The 16,321-nt window shown below is 40.3% G+C and overlaps 1 protein-coding gene across 2 annotated transcripts in view; it reads right to left on the minus strand.

Moving 5' to 3' along the window:
- The window catches only part of SIPA1L2 (signal induced proliferation associated 1 like 2), a gene marked incomplete at both ends in the record, with an annotated part of 106,938 nt that extends 98,973 nt beyond the window's left edge, over positions 1 to 7,965 (minus strand). For both annotated transcript variants that reach the window (XM_084254175.1, XM_084254174.1), the window contains one exon: positions 6,489 to 7,965. In XM_084254175.1, the coding sequence (XP_084110301.1) occupies positions 6,489 to 7,965 (1,477 nt within the window). The remainder of the gene's footprint in view (positions 1 to 6,488) is intronic.
- Positions 7,966 to 16,321: the final 8,356 nt, after the last annotated feature.

The following is a 16,321-nucleotide window of genomic DNA, read 5'->3' on the forward strand; positions in this document are numbered from 1 at the left end:
GTGTTATTATCCCATTTTTATTGTGGATTCATAAAGACAAAAAGAAGTACAAGGACTTGGCCCAAAACTGAGTTGGGAGATAAACCTAGAAACCTTGCTTCAGAGTGGCCTGGGTCCTTTGCCTGAAATTATGCTCACACTCACTAGTCACCAAAAACTGTAATCAGAATGGATAGACACTTCTCCCCACAGGCAGACAAATAAGCTCCCAGCCACAAACAGCAATATCATGAAGCTAGAGGGCCATTACACAAATTCTACAAGAATCTTTTTTTTTATTATTATTCATTTGGCAGATATATGTGCAGATACTATTCTTCAGTTAAAAGACTAATCACAAAGCTTACTGTTTGAGAAGGGTGAAAATCTACATAGACCTGGTAAGACAGCGGTTAATTAAATAGTGAACTTGAAGATTCTCACAGAAAGGAGGCCTTTGAGAGAACGGGAGATGCTGTAGATTCCACAGAGGAATTTCTTTATGGGTAGAGCATGGGAGAGAGGACACAGACACAAGGGGCTTCAAAGTGAAAGGGCTGGGATTTGGGGGCAGAAACAGACTTTGGAAAGGGCAGGCTCGAAACACCCTTACATTTGGGATATGGCTTTTGTTGAAGACCTCATCTACTCAGAAGCCACTAAAAACTATTTTGTGGGATGTCCCAATCTTTTTGAAAAGATTAAGCATCTGCCCGTACCCCAGAAGTCTTGTTGAAACTATGATGGGAAGAAGGAATCAAAGAAGTTCTCTCTGGCGTATTCTTTTTATAAGATACAGAGAGGAAAGAAAATCACAGGCACATAATAGAACCGCAAACATCAGCGCCCCTAAAGCATCAGGCCAGAAGGGAGTGAACTGAGACAGTCTTTTCAAATACGCTCGGTAATCTACCCCACAAAACCAATTCAGTTCCTCTACAAAGATTTTCTCAATGACAGGTTTCTTTTCTTGGACTTGTTATAGAAAATCCCAAGAAGAAATGAGTGGGACATAAAGACCTTCTTTCGACAGTTCAGCAGAGATTTGGGAGCCAGAGGACCAAGGACATCCAAAGTACTTCTCAGTTACCTCATCTTAGCGTGCAAATTTCAGGGAGATTTTAAAGGGGATGTCTTTGTGCATTTCAACAAAGATAGAAAAGAAGAATAAATTGTAAAGCTTAACAATGCCAAGCTTCCTCACGATAAGTTTGAGAAAAATCCTCACCAAGAAGGGCTATGGGAACTGACATTTGTCAGTTTTGTTATATTTGAAACACAGCTTAATGCTTATAGGAGTCCTATGGTTTGTTTTGGTAGACTTGTTTCAAGAATTGTGTATCAATTATTTTTTTCTTATTTTAAGGATTAAAGATATGAGAAATCTTTTAAAAATGTTAAGTACTTTTAAAAATGTTAAAGAAACTATTTAAATATACTTTTAGTTTATAGAAAAGCTGCAAAGATAGTAGAGTTCTCTATGCCCTCTTACCCAGTCTTCTTAGTTGTTACCATCTTTTGCTTTGGCACATTGTTCAAATAATGAACCAACTTTGATATTTATTATCAACTAAAGTTCATACTTCATTCAGATTTCCTTAGTTTTTAAACTAATGCCCTTTGTCTTCTGCCAGGATCCCATCCAGGACAAGAGATAACATTTACTCTCCATCTCTTTAGAATCTTCTAGGCTGTGACAGGTCCTCAGACTTCCTCTGTCTGTGAGGACCAGGCTGGTTTGGAGGAGTAGTGGGCAGGGATGCTGTGGGATGCCACTCAGCTGGCATTTGTTTAGTGTTTTCCCCTAAATCAGGTGGAGGTTCTGGGTTTGGCGAGGAAGACCCCAGAAATCCCATTCCCATTATACTGAGAATAATAATTATCCATATGACCTATCGCTGTTATGTTGACCTTGATCACCAGGCTGGTGGAGTGTTTGCCAACATCCTCAACTGCAGAATTATTTGCCCCCTCTCTTTCCATAGTCATTCCTTTGCAAGTGAGTCACTTCAGCACAGACCACGTTCAAGTGAAGGGGGAGACTGTAACTCAAGCTTTTACAATGTTCTAACTTTTATGCAATTAAAAATTATATATATAACATCAAGTCAGTATTTATTAAAATGACATTCATTGACATGAGTGGCTTTTTAGGAGTACTACATCTAAGAGCACAAGAAACACATGGCCCCTCATCACAGTGCTTCTATCACAATGATAGGTTTTTCTCTTTATAAAGCAAATGCAGTGATTAACTCGTCTGTCCAGATCATGGTTGGTAAATATGTGGCATCTCCCCATGCACCACAGCAGATAATGATAATTGACAATGGCTCTTAAAATGCTGATGCAGCTCTATACATAATGACATGGAAGGATGATCATCCAAAGCAATCCATGGCAAGAGTAGGTGCCATTTACATAAATTTATTTGCATCAGAAAAAGCCTACAAGGATAAAGATGAAAGTTTCGGGTGATTGTCTCTTCTGGATAGGGATGATTTTATTTCTTTTTGTTGTTGTTGCTTCTTCTCTACCCTTTCTTATTTTCCTTTAATGATCATATAACACCTATAGGCCGTTTAAAAACTCTAAACAATAAAAAGGGCATATCATCATCAATCTGAGTACTCTCCCCCTGCATTCAGAGGAACATATTTTCCCACAATACCAGAATGGTTTTTGTTCCCAAAGGGCCCAGATAACAATTCAGCCACTTCATTTCGCTTGTGAGTCACCAAAGAGGCCCAGCTTTATCTTTCCTAGTTTGACCGATCTTTACCCAAAAAAGACTAACTTAGCCTTCTAAGAGCTATTCTCATCTATGTGACCTTAAGTAAGGCATACAACACTTTTTGAACTCTTGAAGAGCCCTCTAGTGCATAACTTCTTAAGAAGTACAAGCTCTTATCACCAGGCAAGAACCCAAAGTGTTGCTCTGCTGATCCAGTCAGTACTGGCTCTGGCCATGCATGGACAACTGGCAGGGGCCAGCAGTCCTAATGCCAGTGAGGCCTGAAGAAGGCAAAGCCCTTGCCTTCTGCAGTGCAATGGAAACTCTGTATGAGACCCTTCTTCACAGCCTGGCTCACAAACCTAAAGCTCAGGGAAAAGGGAAATCACAATTTTGTTAGTTCCTCTGTTCTTGTTCATCACCAGGGAAGTAAGCAACACTGTGGAGCATCGACCACTTAAGCACCGTCCACTGTCCTTTCAAAAGCTGTTTCAGTGAAGGCCACAGAAGGATTTGCCTAGACAAGTGAAGTTGCTACACAGTTGACTGCGGTAAGCCACTCCCCTGGGTATGTGCTTTTGCAAAGTTATTAAAAGCTTTCCAATGACTATGTGTCATAGGAATACACCTCGGCATAAAGAACAGTCATTTCATGTTAACTACCCAATAAAGAGTAAACCACATTATTAAAACTCTTTATTTTAAACCTTTCCCAGCTATTGGGAGCCATATGAATCCTTTGAAAATGAAGTTTCACACTGAACAGTGCAGAATGATGGGGGGTGGGGGAGGAAAGCACTCTAGAAAGTATCAAAAGATCCCTAAAAGCCTGTTTCCAAAGAGTAAAATTGAATGATAGAAAAAGAGAAAAAGGAGAAGAAAAAAAGCCACCAGCAAAAACACCATCTCTGTGCCATTACCAGAGCCTCTCTTTAAACACAATGTTCCTGCAACTTGGGATGTGTTTGCAAATGAAAGGCCCAGTGGGTGAAGCCAGGGTATGAGTTTGCAGTTCCACACTATAGGAGGCCTGGCCATAGGGACTCTGGGCTGCCACCCACTCTGCCTTAAGCCTCTACAAAGAGGCCAGCCTGAGCAGCAGCAGATGCTATTGTGGCCAAGTGCATTTAAGTCACACAGGCCCAAAGGGGAAGAGCTAAATATAGGAGAAGCAGGCACAATTCATGATTGCAGAGAAAAAGGAGGGGCTGGGACTCTGTCTTATTCTAGCTCCACTTGGCCACTCCTATCAGCTGGCACAACACATCTTCCACAGCAGAGAATCACAGAACAAGAGCAACAAAGCGACCCTGGAGATCACTGCCTCACACCTTCCTTTTGCAGGCTCTGCAATGTAGTGTGGAATTCAGCTGTCTGAATTCCACATGCAGATCCACAACAAAGCCCAGAACCAGACACGGAGCCCACATCCTTGTACTGACAAATTGTATGTCTATATCTCTGCACATTTTAGCCCTGAGGCATCTGCTCTCAGAATCTTCTTTGGAGCTTTTTTATTTTTATTTCACAGTCAAATCATACACATTTGATGATGTCATTTCCAATGCCCTAGAAAATTCTAAGTAGCAAATTAGGATAAGTGGAGGTTATAAACCCTGCACAGACAACTCTTTAACATTATCAGGAAGTAAAAGTTAAAAGAGTTCAAGAAAAAACACAAAAAGCAATGAAGAGAACAGAATCGAGTGACCTAAAATCATTTCATACAACAAATCCTAAGAATATTAAAGGATCAAGTGGTGGCAACCCTTGGTGCAGAAAACTCCAGGCTGTTGTTTCATATACATTTGAATGTAGACGTAAATCTCTACATGTTATGCATGTAAACACACACACACACATGCGCACACACACACACACACATGTCATTTTTATCTCCTTGTATTTGAAAGGGTAAATCTCAGACTGTTTACAAAACTCAGTCAGCATGACTCACTGCTTGAGGATTTCAGGGTAGAATTCTAAGAGAGGATTTCACTGTTCTCACTGACATTTATGGCTTCATCAATTAAAAAAAAAATCTTAATTAAGAAGTGTGTTTCTCCATGGTCTCCCTTTCCAAAAATAACTAGCTTCTACTTAGAGAGCATCTTTGGGCAGCATTTTATCATGTGCTCCCCCTGCATGAACAGCCACGAGGGTTATGAGTTGTTTTACAACGTAGACTAAAAAGAAAGTCTGAGATTCTTGGAGCTCCTTGGCTAGAAGGCTAGAGCTCACAATGGTAATACCGATGCTCACCAGAAGCCAGGAGTGAGACTCGGGACAGGGGAAGCACAGCTTGGAAACCAAGACCTGTTGACAAAATTAATTCAGTTCCATTATGTTATCAGTATGGGAACAGGAAGGCAAGTGAAACTACGTGACCGGTTGCAATGCAAGTGCCTGTTTATTTAGCCTACTGCTTATCCAACATCATAATCGTTTTCCACTGACTTATATAATTTCATAATATTATAATTATGGACAACTGTTTTAAATCTGGATTGATGCAAAAATGGAGCAAAATCCAAATTTTTAATTTAGCATTTGTAACTTAAGTAACTTATTTGTAACACATTCTTATAAGCCTGTAGTCCATAGAAAATCAATAAAAAGTTTCTAGGTACTGAGAGTGGCTAGAGTGACCTCAAACCACCACAGTAAAGAAACAACTGGAGTTGAAGGTTACAAGTAAGCATTCTGAGAATAAAAATCCAAACTAAATAAATTCAAAGCTCAGCCTGCTCACAATTATCCACAGAAGTGGCAGAATCATTAAAGGACAGGAGAAGTACCCTGGGACTGACTGTATCCCCCTCCACTTGGTTAGGTACCTGAGGAAATGATACTTGGAATAGGCTGAAGGGATGGCAGATGGAACTGAAGATAGAAAAATACAGTCCTGAAAAGTCTGTAGTCCTAAGTTTGGAGGATAGGAGATAAGTTGTCCCCAATAAGGAGGCAGTGAGAGGCTACCCTGAGAGTTTTCGCTTGGCGTGGGTTACTGTCATGTGTGTGGAGCCTTTCTCTGTAGGTCTCCTAGCAGAGTGAATTCTCAGACCCCTGGAATAATTGAGGATTTATTTAAAGACTGAGGATTCAACCGCGTGACTTCTGGTGAAGGTGCCTTCCCAGTCTGAAGAGATTAATAAAAGTAAATATAATTTATCTCCCATATGATTAAAGCTTTTCTAAGACCACAACACTAAAGAATTATTTGTATCTTAATGTTTAAGTCCATTTGCCGCATTGCAAGAAAACTAAATTTGTCTATCATGCTAATTCTTTCAACCAAGATTCATTTCACACTTCCAATACCTCCAACAATGCAGACGGAGCTGTGCACACATACAATTGAAAAGATGTAAGCGAAAGTACAGAAAAGACAAGGCAGGGTGAGTGGAGCGGGTAGCCCCACAGAATGATCCATTGTCAACAATACAAGAGATTATTCAGAGGAATGGGAGAGGGACAGAGTTCATTAGGGAAGACATCTTGAAAGGGCTAAATCTAAATCACATATGACATCTGTGATGCTCACAAATTGGCAGAGAGAAAGAAAGGAGGCATTTCCACATAGGGGATTACAAATCAGCAAGGGCCGGAAATTGGGGGATTTCTAAAGAAGGGATTAGTCTGGCAGAAACAAGGGTCCATGACAGAGAACAAGCTTAAGTCCAGTAGACTATGGTCCTGGATACATTGACACAAAGCAATTTGCCCTGAAGAAATGATGCCCACGCACACATCCATGCTCAACGCTCCTCCTTACCTTTTCCATAGAAGAATTTGCGGTAATAGTAGGCCCCAAGGTCAATGTGCTCTATGATATAGCGCTTCACTTTCTCCCTGTGAATAGGCTGGTTTTCTCTGGGCACTTCCAAGACGGAGACGCCCGCATTTGTGCAGTGAGAGCTGAGAGAAGATTCAAAGGAGCAACTTTCCCCCGAACTGAAAGATGAGGAGTTGGCCCTAGACAGAGCAATCCTTCTGTCACCTTCCCCCCCGGTCTCATTTCGAAAGTAGGGACAACTTAGGACAAGGTCATTACTTTTCCCATCACCCTCATCAGCATCCAGGTTCTCTTTAGAGTTGAGATCCTCCTTGCTCCCCAATGGGGACTCACAGGTGCCCGCCTGGCCCGCTGGCATCTGAGTCTGGGAGGCCGCTGAAGCCCCTGTGGTTATGTTCTTCCTTTTCCCCACATTAGCCCGTGTGGCCATAGCTTCATTGATGTTAAACAAAATACTCTGGACATCATAATGTGCAAAACATCGCTGGCAATTCCAAGGGCGAATGCCCCTCTCAAGACGACCATCTTCCAGATCAGATGTGAACTTGAAAGTTTCATGTTCACTTTTAACCGTTCGCAGCTTTCGGAAGAGGGAGGTTTCCACCGACTCTGACTTTAACCTCCGCTTGAAAGGCTTGTCCCTGTCTCTCCCCATCAGGAGGGCACTGTCCATGTAGTCTAATCCTGAGATGCGGACGAATTCTCCTCTAGAAATCTGTGCTGCCGCGTGAAGGCTGGGGGAGATTGTAGGATCACAGGGAAAAAACTCAGGGAACCCAAACGGGGCCATTGCTTTGTGGTCATAATTCTCGATGCGGTACCCTCTGAGCATAGCAAAAAAGTTTTCACCAGATAAGCCTTGCCGGTCTATGGAAGATGTGCTTCCATACTCCCTGTGCAGAGCAGCCCCAGTATTGGGGTTCACTGCATTTTGGTCTAAGACATCTTCAGCATCGATGTCACTGATGGTGACATCACTATTGCTTCTCTGTCTTATGGGGTGAAGTCCTCTTTGAGGAGAGTGAACAAAGATGTCTCCAATTGTGTACTTAGCCTCCACAAAGTCCAGGTCCAGCGGCTCCTCCTGCTGCCCATCGTTCTGGTCATTCTGCCCATTGTGCATGATGGAGGCGACACTTTCATAGCTGGTCTGAGACCGGCTTTCCCATAGTGCCTTGCAGCTTAGCTCCTTGGAGCAGTCCTTTTTGGGGGGCCACTCTGACACTCTAGCTCTCACACCCATCTTGGGTACTGCTGGGGTACCATTAGCTGGACCCCCACTCTCACTAGAATTTGAGGCATTTAAAGAAGTGGGGGGTCCCATGTTGCCATTCATGGCTTTAAATTTTCGAGCAAAGTAATCATCAGATTGCATGATTCTGGGAGAGTCCTTGAACTTTGTCGAGGCTCTGCCAAGTTTGTGCTTCTCTTCCTGTGATTGCCTGGGGTCACTCATGTCTATTCAGGCAAGAAACTCCTCGTCTCACAAGAAGACTGATATAAATGTAATTACATCGTTATTTATAATGCTATCTTAAATGCAAAGATAAAGGCTTCTTTTATAGTTCGATTTTCTCTCTTCAACCAAAAGCAAACAACATTGTCAGAGTATGATTTCTCCAAAACCAATTTGCTTCTCAGTTGTTATAATTTTGTAAACTCCGACCTTTTCAAGAGCATTCCTTAAGACATCCGGTCATCAGCACTTACTTCACCTGAATTAAAAGACAGAAAATAGCCGTTAGCAGTCAAGTTCTGTACATTCTAAATATTGTCTATATTTTTTTTAATTTATTTTATTTATATAAGAGCTGGGGTACAGGCCAGATGCGCGGGAAGGTCAGAGGATTCACCAGAGACAGAGCGGGGAACAGAACAGGCAGACTGACGAAATACACTGCTGAGGGGAGCAGCGGGTGAGACGGGAGAGGTCTGCTGCGCCATGTGGGATTCTTACCGGCCAGCTGGGATTGAACCCACATTGCAGAGGCTGCGTTGCCAACAGCTTCACAGTGCAGCGCTCAACTGCCTGAGCCACCAGGGAGGACCTATTGCCTATATCTCATCTATCCTCTTCTACCTCTGCTCATCTCCAGTTCCCCCAAATTGTCAGAAAGTTTCATGACTCCTCCTTGTTCATATTGCTTTTCTTTTCTGAATATCTGGCCTTCCTATGCTACTCAGCTGACTAGAATTTATACCACAGAATCAAGCAATACCCACCCCAGGAAACTCCCAGTACATCTCCCACCCTTACCTCACATCTGAGCAAAGAAACCTTTCTGTGTCACCCTAGCCATCACCTCCACACCCACATCTGTCACAGTTCTTCCCCTTATATTCTTAATTGCGGGTTCACTGATGAGTCTCTTCTGGCTAAGGTCAGACTCCTCTAAATCAAGAACTATGGCTTCCATCTTGTCAGCAACATTATTTATAAATACAGTCTGGGCTAAATCAGGTAATCAAATAACATTTCAGTTAGTTGCAAGAATAACATAAGAGTCAGGTAATTGTTTGCTATGATTCCTTCTTTCAAAATAGTAAAATTCAAATTACTCAGCATCAAGAGGTTCAATAGCAGACAATCACAAATGAGTTTTCAGAATGCTCTCTTACAATCAAACAGAAACTCAGAGATCCCCCTCAAGGTGGGAGGAGGCCTCAAGAATTTGCTGTCTGAACAGCACAACTTTCTAGTTTATTATGGCACTAACAACCTGATAAATGTGCAGTGAAAAATTAAAGCACAGAGATATTATTAACATAACAATTTCCTTTTGTGGTTGATAGAAATGACCTAACCAACTCTTCAATTACAAATAATTTTTTAACTCTTTGATTCTTTCTTCAAAGACATAAAAATATTTTCCAGGCATCATATTTTCCCAATGCATGGTAATCTGGGAATCTAAGTTATATGCATAAGAATGAAGGGATGACTCTGCTTCATCTCAGAATGATGTTGCTGATGATAACAAAGGTATACTACAGCCTATTTCCCTCAGCTTTCACCAAAGCACAAAAAAACCTGCAATTCTGTTAAAAAATTTCAAACTGCAGCTAGTGAAATGACCAGTATAAGGACTCTTGTCAGTGGATTCTTAATGGCTTTGAGGTGAACATGTGTATCTCTCAGAATAGCAGATATTTTCTTATGATGGCGGTTTGCTCTCCCTCCCCTCCAACCCCAGCTCTTATTGGAAAAAGTCAGTCAGGGCAGACAACATGCTGTCTATTCCCAGGGCAGCTTTATAATTGAGGAAATACAATATTTTAGGATGTGGCAAACAAAGAGGGAATGAGCAATCAGATACTCTCAGCACAGAACACACAAGTGTTCTCACAGAGGAAGAGATGACTGCTTCTGATCTATCTCACTTAGAATTATTGTGTTTAAAGGATCACAGATAATCTGAATTATAATCATTTCCTACACAATTTAGACTTATCAAATCCTTTCCTGGAAAATGGAAAAATGACAACTGAGACAGGAGAGAAAACAACTTCTTGCCTAATACTCTCTGCTGAAATGCATTTGATTTACTGTACTAGGATTCTACATAATCCATAAATTCTATTGATAATTCTGCTGCTTACAGATCACTCAACAAAATCTCAAGAAGTATTTCTAATGGCTGATACAGGACTAGGAAAATTCTCAATAGGCATTAATTACATTATTTTCAGTTATATACTATCAATATGCAAGTGTCCTATTGCAGAAGAAGCAAGTCCAACCAGGTCTTAGTCCCAAACATCTGAACTGTACGGTTTCCAGAAATATAATCAGGAACTAAGTATTCATCACCTTAAAAAGTCATAAAAATAACAAAATATACCAAAAGAAACCAACAAAAAAAGGAATAAAGATAATGACTGAAATGGAATATGGCAGAAATTAGAGGACAAATCCAAAAGCATTTGTTTAAAAGCATAAAATAGATACTCCTTTCCAAGCATAAAAAAGGGAAAAATATTATAGAAATTTGGAAATAAAAAAGGAGCCATGAACACACACATAGAAGAGATGAAATAAAAACAAGCATAAAATCTACATAACACAAGCAATTCTATGGCACCAAATTTGAAAATGCATTTGAAACTGATTTCCTAGTGAAACAAATTCCCAAAACTGATGCAAGTCGCAAAACCCTTTCTCAAAGAAATCTTTTGAGAACATCCCTTCAGTTATAACTTTTAAATGTCTTGTGTACAGCAAGATCAGTTCAAGGAAGCAACTACTGATTGTTCCTGTCTAGGACTTATTCTCTCCTTTCTTCTGGTCTCTTCTGAATTCCTTTGGGGAAGCACAACTCAAAACCATTTAATTTATGTGGGCTAGCGTTACCCAAGTTTGACCAACGAAAGTCCTGATCACAGTGAGGAACCGGATCCAGGATGAGCCTGGGAAGCTAGGCAGGCCAATGACAGCCCTCCCAGGAAGGGATTCACCATCGTGGATGTGCCAATCCTTTACTGTTGTTCAAGTGGCAGAACATAAATATGGAGCTTTAGGGGAGGGGGCTCACCTTGCTCATGTGATTAAGAACAGGAACAGCAGCAAACAAGCAGAGTCAAGTGCAAGACAGAAGGACTTGAAAGGCTAGAGCTGCTCTTGATTTCGACTGGGCCTGGGACCTGTTCTACTCCAGGAATTTTGTAGCTCCTTGAGCCATATTCATTTTTTGCTTTATTCATTTTGAGTTTGATTGCTGGACAGTACAGAGCAATTTTAAATGTTCAAAGAACCATGTTTACACTTAATTAAACACCAGAGATTGTGATTCAATGACCAGAATTACTTTATACTGAGAGCTGTATAGACTGTCTGGGGGGGGGGGGGAGAGGAAGGAAGGAAGGAAAAATTACAGTTCTGACACTTAAATTCAGTATCAAAACCGAAGCCTTCTGGAATAGATCCCTGCTCCAATACCATAATTACAAACCTTTACTAAATTTCTGTTAGTATGCCACTAACAATTCTAAGTGTTCAAATTTAAAAGTTCTTGATGTAGCAGCTGACTAACAAATTTAACTTCAAGTTGTAACTTCAAGTTGCAGATTCTTTTCTGTGAAACTTATACAGCTAGCCACATTTTCCAGCTTGCCAGAGCTACCTAAAGCAAATCTCTCTAATGACAGAATTAGAGACAATACCTCCCTTAGAGACAATATTAGTAACAAAAAAAGGATTACAGATAGTACCTTCCTTTGAAACATTTCTAAATACTCATATACTTTTTTTTTTTTAAGATTTATTTATTTATACAAGCACTGGGTACAGTCAGAAGCGCGGGAGGGTAAGAGAATTCTCCAGAGCCAGAGCGGGAAGCAGAGCAGGCAGAAGACCGAAGCACACTGCTGAGGGGAGCAGCGGGCGTAGCAGGAGAGGTCTGCGCGCCATGTGGGACCCTCCTCTGGTGGCCGGGGAGCAGCCGGGAATCGAACCAGCGCTGCAGAGGCTGCAGGCAGCTTCGCAACCCAGCGCTCAACCGCTGCGCCACCAGGGAGGCTCAATACTCATATACTTTTAAAATTGTGATAAAAATGAAACACTTCCAAACAATTACAGCATTTGTTTTTAAGTAAGATAATTTAAAATTTTGACATCATGCAATTTTAACAATGTTATATATAGCACATGGGAAAGAATTAAAATCAAAGTCTTCAAAAAGTAGATATTACAGAAGTATAGTATAGGTACTAAATGGGGGAAAAAAGTGGAAGAGAAAATAGCAGAGGGGATGAAAATTTCAAACATAAACTGGAATGACTGCTGCAAATAAGTAAGGCTTTGAATGAAAGGGTGAGAGACCTGTGTGCATGTGAGCATGAGTGCTTCCATGCACACACACACACACACAAAACCCATCCCTATGCCAAGGAATCATGTTTGCTGTGTAAAGATGAAAAGCTGGGATGTGGGGCAATATGCTTGCATAACAGTACCCTGGAACAGAAGACCCTCTATATCTTCACCTTCCGCTTCAGCCTTTGTCCTTCGCTGTTTCCATGCAGTTTTTAATTGAGAAGTTTTGCATAGATCTGCACTCTTGGCAGCACATACATGAAAGTAATGAAGATATGATCTAGAAAGCATCCCTCATGCACTTGTCTCTAAACCTGTTCTTTGTACTTGTCAGTTACTTGCACATCCTCTGTGGTTAAATCCACCATGGATCCTGAGGGCAAGGTAGTGTGTGACGGGTACCCTGACAGGGGCTAATGGATATCAAGCTGACGGAAGGGATAGGAAAAGGATGACATCTCAGAAAAGAGTCAGAAATGGCAGTCTCTAGAAATCAGAGGGCTTTGATTGGCTCCCAAACAAAAGAGTGCACAATAATAACAGGTGGGCATCCTCACAGAAAAGAGAAAAATGTAATCCCTAGAGCACATAATTATCTTCAAAGTCATTTAGGGTCTTTGGTGAGTTGTGAGGCTAATACAAAAACCCTAAGCCAATTATCCTAATTAGTCCTGTTTTCATCATCTCCTCTCCCTTCCTCAGAGCAGCCATTTAAAAGGTCCTCATACCTCCTTGCCCCATCTCTCGGAAAATATTGCAGCTTCAACATTTGACCTTTGCTATAGCTTAACAAATTTACCCACTTCTGAAATCATCCTTTCGTGACACCTCTTAGTTAACCACTGTTGAAGACCCACCACCTGTCTTAAGATTAAAATACAAACAATGGTTTACAAGACTCTCCTTAATCTTTCCTATTCAATCTCCAACCTCATGTCTCATGGTTCTCTTCCCTGGTTCTCTGTACTATATCACAGACACTGACAGCCTTCCAAGTGTTTGAACAGGCCACTTATGGGCTTCTATCAGAGCTGGATCTGCTGCCTCTAACAGGGAGGATATCAACTGCCCAGCTCACTATTCACATCCCCTCAGGGCATGCCCAAAACACACCCCATGGTGGCCTCTACTTCCCAGTAGAGGATCTTATGATGACTTCCTGTTTCTCCTGGAGGCTCTCTAAGCACTCAAGAAAATATTTACAGTATTTTTCTTCACATCACCTGCCCTGCCTGGCACAGTTTCCAGTATGTAGATGCTGTTCTATAAATATTATTTAATTAATACATTAATTAACAAAAAAATGTTAGGCAGTACCTTTATAACACAAAATGTTTAACATTTAGATGACAAGTTCCTATACTTATAGAATATACTGTAATCATAGAAGTTTAATAGTTTTGCAGAAATGTGTTTATTACAGAAAGTCAAATAAACATGGACAGCTCTTAACTCTTTGCAGGACACGCTTTACCCGAAGGCATACGCAAATCCTTACAACGGGTTACACTGAACATAATATTCAATAACTACTCCACTCTGAAAAGAGAGCTTCTAACCCCACTCTGTACCAGCCAAATGAGGTGATTACAGACAGGTCTTCTAGCAGTTTACAAAGAATGTCATATTTCATCTTCTAATCATCTCAGCAGCAGCATCTATTAGGTGAAAGGCACATTCCCAAACATGATGAGAAATAAGATGGGCTAAATGGCCAATTCTGTCATCAGTCTTTGTCCTGTTCTGAGTGGGGCAAGGCAGCTGATTGTTTGCAGAGCTCCATTTTTCTTTTAGGTGGCTCTGTGCCAGCTTCCTGGGGATCTGGATGGATGCCCACAAGTGGTGGCATTCCAAAAAACAGGATGGCAAGCGGAAACCCTATATAATCAAAGGACTGGGTCAAAAGGGTCTCCTGTCCAAGTCGGAGACAAGGAACCTCAGCTTCCACACAACATCTTTTTAACAACAGCTAAGCATCTGCACCTGTCCTTTCTCTCTGTGATTCTGAATCATTTCATCATTCAAACAGATTATAAGAAACCGGTTACGATAGTTTTAAACTGACAAATACAGAGTTCTGAAACGAATAGATTGTATTTTTTTTCACAAACTAAAAGTGCTATTTTGTGAACTATTAAGGAGTAAAATAGAGGGGTTTTCATATGTGCATATTATGGGGAACACCTTTACCATGTGCTTCCTCCTATCTTCATTTTAATTAAGAGTACCTTAAACTTATGGCATTCCTAAATTCATGGCTAAATGAATGTGATTTAACTTGGTTTGATTTAAAAATACTAAACACCAAAGAAAATAGAAGGTAACATTATTACTTCCTTGAGAACTTACTTCCTTAAAGAAAATAAACTACTTTATACTACAGCAACATAGAAAGACAAATACCACATGCTCTCACTTATACAAGGAATCTGGAAACAAGCACTCATAGATACAGAGAACAGACTGGTAATTCCAGCGGTGGGGGGTAAAGGCTGAAATGGGTGAAGATGAGCAAGAATACAAGCTTCTACTTAAAAAATAATTCTAGAGCTGTAATGAACAGCATGTTGAGTATAATTAACACTTGAAAGTTGCTAAGAGAGATTTTAAAAGTTCTCATCACAAGAAAAAAGTTGTAACTGTGAGGTGCTGGATGTTAACTAGACCTACTGTGATCATTTCACAATCTATGCAAATATTAAATTATATTGCACATCTGAAACTAACATAATATCAATTCAATCTCAAAAAAGAAAGAAGTAAAAATGCCATTCACCAGGATTTTTTTTTAATTAAAAAAGAGAATTACAAATAATCTGAGATAGCTCTAATCAGCATGCTCTCCAGGCAAATCCTCTGTCTTAAGACACTGACCACTTGCCGGGAGGGTGAAGAAGTAGGATTCATTTTCAGATGATCGTTAATTAAAATGGATCTCTAGTGTGTTTCTACAATTTTTTTCCATTCTTTAATTTCATTTTTAATGTCAAAGACATTTCTCCTCCCCATAATTTCCAATTATTTTTACATTGCATCCAATTCTATGATTTTTGCTCCCTTGGTAAAAAGTAAAAACTGTCTCCAGTACTCTGTGGACACTAAAAAATGACATGAGAACCTGTGTGACCTCACAGGTAGTGGGGCATCTTGAGTGAGAAAGGGCTAGGGGAAGTAGAAACTGACGACTTGAAGAAAAATGAAAGAATTGAGAGTTCAAAAGAATATTCTGTTCTCATGTTAACGGTGCTGGTAATAATTTTTAAAGGCTAGAACAAAAATGGAGAAGATGTGATATTTAAGCATAATTGTCTTTAAATAGGATGTTTTTCAAAGTTTTCCATGAGATATCAGTGAGTCTTTAAGACCAATATTATAGTCATAATTGAGGCACTTATCAGGATTGCAGCTGCAGCAAATGGATTGAAAACCACAAAATGCACAAATTAGGAGCCTCATTCAAGGGGAAAAAATGGTTAAAATTATATGACTGATATATAATAAAAGTCTAATGACCATAAAAATGCTTATTTTTCATACTCATGTAACATCAGCTCTAATGCTAACATGCATAATTGGGGAGGGAATAAAAAGAGGAACAAACTGTCCTCACTTGGACCCTCTCTGTGGCCAGGAAGACCATAAAGAGCAGAGGTGTGCTCACACGCCAGCTCTCATCTTCACATCACCAAGTTCAGGTACACTCAGCCTGGCATGAGGTGACGTTAGGACTAAATAGCTATTGAGCAATCCATTAACTCAAATGTGTGTGATAGCAGACTGCTAACATCAGGGATATGAGACTTGAAAACTTGAAAAATGGGCTATTATTATGAAATAATAATGATTACAGATGGATATAGATGTTCAATAATAAATACATTTTTGATGACTAAGTTTTTGGTAGATCTGAACATGAAAATTATTTCTTAGGTATTTATCTTGAATTAAACATTGGAGTGGCACCAAAAAGAAATATCTGAGAGCATGACAATATACAAAA

The sequence above is a fragment of the Talpa europaea genome (genome assembly GCF_964194135.1).
Source record: "Talpa europaea genome assembly, chromosome: 14".
NCBI lineage: Eukaryota > Metazoa > Chordata > Mammalia > Eulipotyphla > Talpidae > Talpa > Talpa europaea.